Below are 10,194 nucleotides of genomic sequence, written 5' to 3' on the forward strand. Positions count from 1 at the left end.
ATCCACAACAAATATCGTGTCTTGTGTTTTGCTCTCATCACATTGAAGCCTTGCAAGGAAATATCAGGAGAGATTATTATTTGTGTCAGCTGTGAACGTCGCAAATGTAACAAAAAATAGATTTGTAATGTATTTCGTGAACACAGTTCAAGTCCGGTATCTTTGTAAGCTGAACAAACTATCAAACTACAACAGTCTAGTTACTAGACTCTAGTACAATTTAGGGGTTAAAGAGTTGTCATTTCAGTACCACTAGGTAACATATGCATGCACTAATTACACTAAAAATCAAAATACACCACATGCAATCAATCCACGCATAAACATTACACAACGCATTACATACGAACAACATGCCCTTGTTACCACAATTATGACCCCTAAGATAAGTTAAAACTGTATTGTGTGGTATAACGATCCTTGTAACAAATTTAGCCAAATTGATCATACTTTATTGTACCAAACATTTGTAAAGGGCTATCTGCACAAAGATCCTCAGTTAAAACCTGTGCAAAAACGCTTGCCAAACTCTTCCATACATAATTGTGTTGGTGACAATGGACAAATGTTACATAGAATTCAATTCTTGTTTGGTATTGCCTTTAGGACCTTGAGTTGTAAACAAAAGCTAAAGGCCCTTTGTTGTCATGCATCAAAACTACAGACTGTACAGTGGGTGCCGCTCAAAGTAACAATTAAGTGGTGTAACTTGCAAAGTTGGTCTTTCATATCATTCACTTGCATTTGTGATTTAACTACATACTAAACTACAACTCAATAGCAACAGAAACAGTTTAAAGGAAAAGTGACAACATCTACAAAACCAAAATTCACATAAATAAAAATTATCCAGGAAGAAAACTGATGATTTGTAATAATTTTTATGTATTAATAAGTCGCAATTTTTAATAAGTCGTTGTTTGCATAATTTTTGTTTGAATTAAACTTGTCACTTCTAATTATTTTGGTAGAGCTACTAACATAAGAACTCACATCACACAAGGTTTGCTAAATACAGATAGATTGCGCTAAAAAGCACATTTATTAAAAAACAGTGAGATTGGGTTAGTGTCTAACTTAACAAAAACAACAAGGTTTTAGGTTAATTTCACTACAACTAAAAGGTGAAACGAGTTATTTTCAATTTGATCAGAATCATCTTGTGCATTTAGTGCAGTAGTATTGCTCCCATTAGTCCTCATAACGAAGACTACTTATATCGAGCTTGTGCGTTTCTCATGAAAAAGTAGGGACTGCGCATGAAACTCATAAGTAAAAAAAACTTGATATTAAATTCTTTGAATGCAAATTTCCGCCGCGTAAGTTCACTCGGTTAGCCTACAATACAGGGACGGCCAACCCGCGACTCGCGAGCCGCATGCTGCGACCAGGTTTTATGCGGCTCTAACGTCGTTTTATGCGGCTCTTAACGTCAAGTTTGGGGCACTGTGGATTAGTGTGTGGCTATGGCAATTTTGCTTTTGAAAAAACTTACTATTGGTATGGCCACAAACCTTGCCTTCAAACTGCAACCTTATGTGGCAAATGGTTTGACTACGATGACAAATATTTAATTGTTGGACAATAAATGATTGCTTATTGTTGCGTACAATGCGAATAAGACACAAAGCAACAGCAATATTTAACAACGTGTTCCAAATCGAAAACGTTTCAATGCGTTGGTGGTCGGGTTATGACGAACGTAATATTATATGGGCAGTTTGTATCTTGGTCTTGAATTGAGCGATTGTTGGTGTTGAATACATTAGTGACGTCGCAATGAATATAGTTTCGCCAAATCTCGCCGCTACTTTGGGGCGCATGTGCGTTAGTTAAAAATACCACAAGTTTATCAGCAGGTAAATATTTTAAGTAAACAATGTTTGTCAAGTTAGCTTTCAAAAGTTTGTGTGTGACATTTAGAATAAATCTGGCTGAGCAGCGGGGGTCCAATACGTGGTACGCGTGCCAAAAGAGGCAAGTAGAACTGCAAGATAGTTTTGCTGCAATCCATTACTGCGTTCTACAAAGTGTCTAAAATAAATTTGCAATAAAGAGGAGGAGCAGATTACAATACATTGAAGATCAAATGAACATGGTAACCATGGCAAGCTACAAACATTTGCTCGATGCACTTCAAAATCCTTGTATATTAGCAACGTTAGCAAGTTTTAAGCAAACAACAGCCTAAGTCAAAATCCTGACAAGCATACTCTGAACATGAAGTTCCAACACCTGACGTTGTAAGAGTCATTAAAAACGTTTAACAAGTCTCCTTGTTGCAATGCTGACACAAGAAAACTGGCGGATTGGTCGACATAATCACGAGACGGGATGTTGCAATCATGCAACAAACACTTGATAAATCTGAATTGAAGTTTTGTTCTTCTGTTCAAGTTCGATGAAACAACTTTACCCACATGAACGTGTATAAATGTAGAAGGACTGGAAGGGAAAAATCACGGTTTGGCCACCCCTGGCCTATACTTGGTATCACCTTATGCAATCCAGGTATCCGATGACAAAATGCAATTTGAAGTGATGGACTATTAGATAGCCTAAACTCTATCGCATTTAAATTTCTACAATCTTAATCAATAATATACAGTTATAACTTCCCAATACCTTTAAAGATGTATGTTATAATGGAACTTTTAAACGATGTAATCCTATTGGGGAAGTTGTTGACGAATAGGTTGTGTTACATCCCTGGGACCATGAAGTTGCAGCAATAAAGTAGGCTAAAGCTAGATAGGTTTGCTGCAATACATTCACGCATGGTACAACGTGCCTAAAATAACTTTACCATAGTGCGTCAAGACGAAGTGCATATCATCACAACATCTAAGAGCAAATCCAATGGGTTGACATGTTGCAAACATGTATCTTAGTTTACTGAAAATCGTGCATAAATTATATGCTAGCGACGTCAGCAAGTTTCAAGCCAAAAACAGACTATATTAAAACAGAACATACTGTGTAATAACACAATACTTAAATGGTCAAATAGAAAACAATTAGTTGGTCTCGGTCCAATTTTTTGATATCGGTTTCGGTGCATCTTTTGAGACTTCCGTGGGATTATTTCTGTCTTACTAAAAAGTATTTGCGGAACCCTGTATTCTAAAAAAAATTAACCACAGTAAACAAAAATTTCAAAGGAAATTTTTACCGCCCAATATTGCTAAATCAAGGAGCTGATCTGGTTACAAAGTGCAAAATTCTGTAGGACACTCGATTTAGCATTTTTTGCATATATTATTGGGGCTGCAAATCAAAGGTTACATTTTTTGCACTGGCTATCTGGAAAATATATTACTTCATTTTTTTGGTGAGGTAGTCATTCCCGAAAATGGAAAATAAACACTAAATCGGCCACAAGCACAAATAAAGGTTCGTTCTTACCCTAAACAAAAGTTAGCACTTTGATTTGGGTTTTGTATTTTAAACTAATTATTCGAAATGATTTCATTTCATCCTGCAATAAATTAATCCTATCCAGAAACAACTTTCAAAACTTTGTGAAATTTAGACGTCGTGCGTTGCGCAGTATTCACATTGCTTTGCAGAGGCAAGTAGAACTGCAAGATAGTTTTTCTGCAATCCATCACTGAGTTCTGCAAAGTGTATGAAACAACTTTACAATAAAGAGGAGGGGCAAATTAACAGAGCATTGAAGATTAAATCAACATGGTAACCAAGGTAAGTTACAAACATTTCCTCGATGCACTTCATCATCCTTGTATATTAGCAACGTTAGCAAGTTTCAAGCAAACAACAGACTAAGTCAAAATCCTGACAAGCATATTCTGAACATGAAGTTCAATGACACGATACTTGAACGGTCAAAAACCAAACAATGTGTTCAACAACTGACGTTGTAAGAGTCATTCAAAGTCTCCTTGTTGCAATGCTGACACAAGAAAATGTGCGGATTGGTCGACATAATCACGTGACGGGATGTTGCAATCATGCAAGAAACACTTGATGAATCTGAATTACAGTTTTGTTGCTTCTGTTCAAGTTAGATGAAACAACTTAACCCACTTGAAGGTGTATAAATGTAGAAGTGCTGGAAGGGAAAAATCAGTCTGAACTCGACTTTACCAAGGAAGAAATTCATTGGAAAGAAGCGAAGATGAAACTGTTGCTCGTTCTTCTGGCGTGCATTGCCGTGAGTCAGACTCGAAAGGTTGGTGTAAAGGTAACGGAACTAAACGATTTTATCTTTTCTGCAGGCCGCCAACGCTGGCTACTGTTCGTACTCGTACCGCTACTATTACTCGCACAACTTTATTGTGTATCCACCAACCAAGTTTTACCGCTACAGCGTCTACTTCAGAAACGACTGGTGTTCTTACAACTATTACTCCACAATCCTCAAGTATTATCCCAAAGACAACTGTGGCAAGGATGGATGGACTGGTAAGAATATAAACTGCTGCTTAAACAGGCCGTGACAGCCTTAAAAAGAGACTTAAAATAGATGTAGGTTGGTTGAAAAACCAATTTGATTTTTCAAATGACAACGTTGCAATTTAAAGCAGTTGAAATCTTTAGAAGGAGGCCACATTACACCTTAAAGTGCAAATTTGTATTGTTGCGTTTTGAACCGCCAACCAATGAACTTGCCATGCAGAGTCACCAGTGGCTGAAATCGAAACCGAGGCAAAGAACTGTCTTGCTGAAGTTCTCCTGAAGATCGTTACCGAAATGACCACACGAAGAGATTCCTGGCTTGCCAATGTCGACAGCTGCCATGCTGAGTACAAGACTTACTTCAACAACTATGTCTACAAATATTATGCGTACAGAATCAGGTATTTTCTAATACCTTGTTTTCGCGATATTAAATTTTATTGGATGTCAAATTAACATCCTATGGGTATCAAATTTTGTACAGGGTACGCAATTGATTTAAATATTTATTCTAATTTTTGTGCTTAGCTCCGCCACCTCACTTGCTGTGAAGGAAAGTTTGATGGCAGAGAGAGATGAAAGGATCAAAGTGTACTGCGATAAACTTATTGAACTGAGGGACTGTTACTTGAAGCAATACAACGACGCTATTGCTTCCAGGACCAAATGTGTTCAAGACTTCCACGCGAAACTTGTCACAAAGTGAGATGAAAATCGTGCATAAGTTTTAAAAGTAGAACCTGCTAATTTAGCGAAAAAATGTATTTTGAAACTTGAAATGTTTGTTAGGTTAAATAGATACTGTAACCATCAGGTATTTGCCGAACAAGGTATATTGTGATGACATCTGGTAACTTTCTGTGCTGTGTTTCAGTCTCGTTACGTGTTTGACAACCAGGCTGGAAAAGATTACCGAATACGGAGATCAACTTTACCAAAAGGTTTATGAATATCTCGACATCTACTGGAAATACCTTGAATCCGTTGTCAAATGTCGCGCTGACCATTATAGGCGCACTATTGACTGTATTCACGGTAAGAATGTGTCATGCAAAAACCAAACCTACAAAAGTATAACGCGAATCTGGGATTGATACATTTTCGGTGCAAACAATACAGAAGTTTTGTTTCACCTTAATGGTCACGAAACTTTTTTCACAGCGGGCCGGTTAATTTAAATAATGCCGTGTGAGGGCCTAAACTTGCGTGGCGATTTTCATGTGACAGTCAAGTGCTATTGGCCTTTTTACAATACTTTTTAAATTCAGGCGGTGTGGCTGTTAAATTAGAAACTTTATTATGTAGAATGTACAGATGTCTTCTCTAACAAGCAATGTTACTTTATTCTATCACAAGAAACAAAAGAAGACATTGTTTGCACATAATCACTTTTCTTTGCTCTTGTCTGTGATGTAAAAAGACGCGTTTGGGTCATTTCTATGTGTTGTAATTCGATGTGACTGGGAAATCTATCCCTAATACATGTTTGTTTAAAGCGTTTTGGTAAACCAAAACTCAGTTTTGCGGGCCGGGCCGAAACTGGCCCGCGAGCCGTAGTTTGGTGACCCCTGGTATAAACTAATAAAACATTCTTACAAAAAACACAAAATGTCAACGGACTGCGTGCAGCTTCCAGTTACTTCTATGTGGCATCGATTCTAATGTCAGACAATTTGTTTTTCAGGCAAAACATGGATGACCGATAAGGTTGATTATATGATCGACGAATTCGTCAAAAAGGAGTGTGATGATTACAAGATCGGGGAATATGTAACCTACTCTGACCAACTTTATGACGCCAAAGCAAAACTGATGACATTCTACATATGTTCCTACCGTTGTTTCCTTTCCAACTCCTGCCTTCGTTTCTACAAACGTACTTACTACAGATCCTGGTAAGCACTTACGATTATCGGCTTGCAACAGGCTTTATTACAATAGGCGATTTTCCCAAAATGCAAAAAATGTTCAAATTTTAAAAATAGCATTCTGCAACGCCACCATTACCAATTTTTTTGCATAAATTAAGCATAAACATTACTGCCAAAGGTTTGAAAAACATTACTGCCATTTAAGCATAAACCTTACTGCCAAGGTACTGGTGTATATAGAATACATCGTTCAGACGTTTCGCCAATCTCTGTTGTCATCATTAGTGCAGAGAGATTGTCGAAACGTCTGAACGATGTATTCTATGTACACCAGTACCTTGGCAGTAATGTTTATGCTTAAATTACTTTTCAAGTCCGTGTATAGTGAAATCATTACATGTTTTTGAAAGAAGAATTAACTATTTTTGATTGTGTTTTGTCTTTCAATTCGTCGGTTGTGAATATTTTAAATCAAACAATTTATGGCGTGTTTCTTTTTCAGCCAAGCTTTGGGACAATGGTACTGCTACAATAAAATTACCTTCAAGACGATTCGCGGAATCCCAGCATTCAGCTACACTTTGCGCAAGACGACTTACAGGGGATTGAAGACTTGTGACCTCAGTCAGTACTCCAACCTAACGAACAATTAAAATTTGCTGTGGTTAAAAAAAGAATAAAATTGACAACATTGAGTTTAAAATAGCAACAATATTTTTGCCACCCATCATGCATTTAGTTCAAAACCATCGCAGATTCAACATGACTATTTTTCAGGATTTTTGTAGTTAATGTAGGCTACTTTCATGTTATTTCCAACAATCTTTTTGTTCTTTCTAGCCTCACAGCTTAAGGTATAGGAAAGCGTATAAACTTATAACTAAGTTTGATCACAGGAAAAAATTACTCAGATTGATGAAATTATTGATACTTGGCTCTAGTTGATGAAAACAAATTTGTTTGTTTTTTGCAGCCAAACTCCACAAAGCAGCCGAAGATATCAAGGCAGAATTCGTCGCTCTTCTCACTTCCCACGTTGACTGTATTATTACTCAATTCGGTGAATGGAAATTGAAGTGGACCAACTACCACATTGAGTACTGCAACAGATATGATGAGATCATCAGGAAGAGACACGAATGGTGTATCTCTGATCTCAGAGCCCAATACGTTTGTTAGTAAGTAAAGAAAAAAATGGTGTCTTCTATGCAACCTGTCAATTGTCCAATCAGTAGTGTGGAACAAATATTATTCAATTAAGGTAATGTTATGTGATTCTATAGTTCGTTTTCGAATCCACATCGCCATCTATTATGTTCGGGTTGGTTTTCAAGGTTCTATTCTGATTAGATGCCAAATAGTCGATAGCTTACTTTTTTAATCAATTGTGTTTTCTGGACATGTGCGAGGTCTTGCTTCTTTCGCAAAGTCTGCTTCAGTCCAATATAGCACGTTTCCACAACAAAGCCACTAAACTTAGTATTTCCTATTACAGGAAAAATCATCTCAGCTAATTTGTCACAGAAAAGTCTGACAAAACATTTTATTTCAGTAACAACAGCACAGTGTTGACCGCCGAACAAGAAGCCAAGATCGAAGAACTGACCAACGAATTGAAAGAAAAGCGTGAAGCTGCTGTTGATGCGTACAAAACCAAACTTCTTGAAAGTCTTCTCAAATGCATTGATAATTTTGATAAGAGCATCACCGATTACAAAGCCTGTGTGATGGAAACGATCGAAAAAATCATTGGCCAGTACAGCACATGCCTTGAAACCCGTATGACGAAGATTGGCGAATACAGAAAGAGTTTGGAAGAATCCAGAGACAAACAGAGAGGCACTTTGATCAATAACCTGAATGACGTTAGTACTGCTGGGTGTTTATAAACCGTATATAATTTTTTACTCAAAGTGTAAAGTTATGGCAAAAACGCAATGTAGTTTTAAAACAGTTGACGCAAATGAAGGGTGACGTGCATCGATTTATTGTAGGTTTCTGCTTGCTGTTTACAAGAACGTTGTTTCACTTTAAATCAGCATTGAAATGAACGCAGGTAGTGGGATGGTGTCTTAACGACCTTACAAATCCCTCTTATTTGGACAAAAGACAAAAATAAATCGGACAAACTCGTGTTTTAGGCGAAGACTTGTCAGTACGAGGGCTACGTGAAAATCCTGCAGTTCTACAGCGGAGACCCACTTCCAGATTGCGCCTCATACATCGCATACGAATATTTGTACTTGTTGGACGACTATTGCGCTGCAAGGCTTACCGAATTCGACACCTACTGGAAGACTGTGCTCGAACAGCTTGTTCTCCATTACTCGTGTTGCTACAGATGCCGTGTCTCCAACTTCTGCTTGCCAAAGTACCGCTGGGGAAGCTACTATTCATGGACCGTCTGCTACCCAGTTGCTAGATACTACCGTTACAGCTACAAGCGCTACACGTAAGTATAGACACAATATCTAAAACTAGGAATAATAACCATTTCCGTGTTCAAAATCTTATGTTAAGCCGTCACAACATTGCAACGATATATATCTTTATATTATTTTGTGCGTTTAACTTATCAAAAATCACCTAAATGAGGTCTAAATCGAAACTCGCTGGTCCTGTTAAATATAAATAACATTTAATTATTTTATTTTTTTAAATACTGTTCGTTTTGTTTTTAGCACCTACTGTAGCTACCGCATCAGGTATACCCGTAGACACTATACCTACGCCTACTGCTAAACGGGACCGACCTGGTGATTGTGGACAACTTCGTAACATGTTGAATGTTGAAGTAAAATAAAATGATCCACAACAAATATCGTGTCTTGTGTTTTGCTCTCATCACATTGAAGCCTTGCAAGGAAATATCAGGAGAGATTATTATTTGTGTCAGCTGTGAACGTCGCAAATGTAACAAAAAATAGATTTGTAATGTATTTCGTGAACACAGTTCAAGTCCGGTATCTTTGTAAGCTGAACAAACTATCAAACTACAACAGTCTAGTTACTAGACTCTAGTACAATTTAGGGGTTAAAGAGTTGTCATTTCAGTACCACTAGGTAACATATGCATGCACTAATTACACTAAAAATCAAAATACACCACATGCAATCAATCCACGCATAAACATTACACAACGCATTACATACGAACAACATGCCCTTGTTACCACAATTATGACCCCTAAGATAAGTTAAAACTGTATTGTGTGGTATAACGATCCTTGTAACAAATTTAGCCAAATTGATCATACTTTATTGTACCAAACATTTGTAAAGGGCTATCTGCACAAAGATCCTCAGTTAAAACCTGTGCAAAAACGCTTGCCAAACTCTTCCATACATAATTGTGTTGGTGACAATGGACAAATGTTACATAGAATTCAATTCTTGTTTGGTATTGCCTTTAGGACCTTGAGTTGTAAACAAAAGCTAAAGGCCCTTTGTTGTCATGCATCAAAACTACAGACTGTACAGTGGGTGCCGCTCAAAGTAACAATTAAGTGGTGTAACTTGCAAAGTTGGTCTTTCATATCATTCACTTGCATTTGTGATTTAACTACATACTAAACTACAACTCAATAGCAACAGAAACAGTTTAAAGGAAAAGTGACAACATCTACAAAACCAAAATTCACATAAATAAAAATTATCCAGGAAGAAAACTGATGATTTGTAATAATTTTTATGTATTAATAAGTCGCAATTTTTAATAAGTCGTTGTTTGCATAATTTTTGTTTGAATTAAACTTGTCACTTCTAATTATTTTGGTAGAGCTACTAACATAAGAACTCACATCACACAAGGTTTGCTAAATACAGATAGATTGCGCTAAAAAGCACATTTATTAAAAAACAGTGAGATTGGGTTAGTGTCTAACTTAACAAAAACAACAAGGTT

The 10,194-nt window shown here is 37.0% G+C and overlaps 1 protein-coding gene across 1 annotated transcript; it reads left to right on the forward strand.

Annotated features, from left to right (window-relative positions):
• The first annotated feature begins 3,690 nt into the window (after positions 1 to 3,690).
• Positions 3,691 to 9,096, forward strand: LOC145210394 (uncharacterized). Its single transcript, XM_080079984.1, has 11 exons — positions 3,691 to 3,702; positions 4,239 to 4,425; positions 4,640 to 4,820; positions 4,948 to 5,121; positions 5,294 to 5,454; positions 6,104 to 6,314; positions 6,793 to 6,914; positions 7,264 to 7,468; positions 7,843 to 8,155; positions 8,432 to 8,742; positions 8,972 to 9,096. The coding sequence occupies exons 1-11, from the start codon at positions 3,691 to 3,693 to the stop codon at positions 9,030 to 9,032; spliced, it is 1,938 nt and encodes a 645-aa protein (XP_079936110.1). The 3' UTR covers positions 9,033 to 9,096.
• Positions 9,097 to 10,194: the final 1,098 nt, after the last annotated feature.

This window comes from Phallusia mammillata, chromosome 1, assembly GCF_965637545.1.
Source record: "Phallusia mammillata chromosome 1, kaPhaMamm4.hap1.1, whole genome shotgun sequence".
NCBI classification, from domain to species: Eukaryota; Metazoa; Chordata; class Ascidiacea; order Phlebobranchia; family Ascidiidae; genus Phallusia; species Phallusia mammillata.

Coding starts and splice junctions, on each gene's coding strand:
- LOC145210394 (XM_080079984.1), top strand. Junction 6,915..7,263: donor ATTGAAGACTTGTGACCTCA/GTCAGTACTCCA, acceptor TGTTTTTTGCAG/CCAAACTCCACAAAGCAGCC. Junction 8,156..8,431: donor TGATCAATAACCTGAATGAC/GTTAGTACTGCT, acceptor CTCGTGTTTTAG/GCGAAGACTTGTCAGTACGA.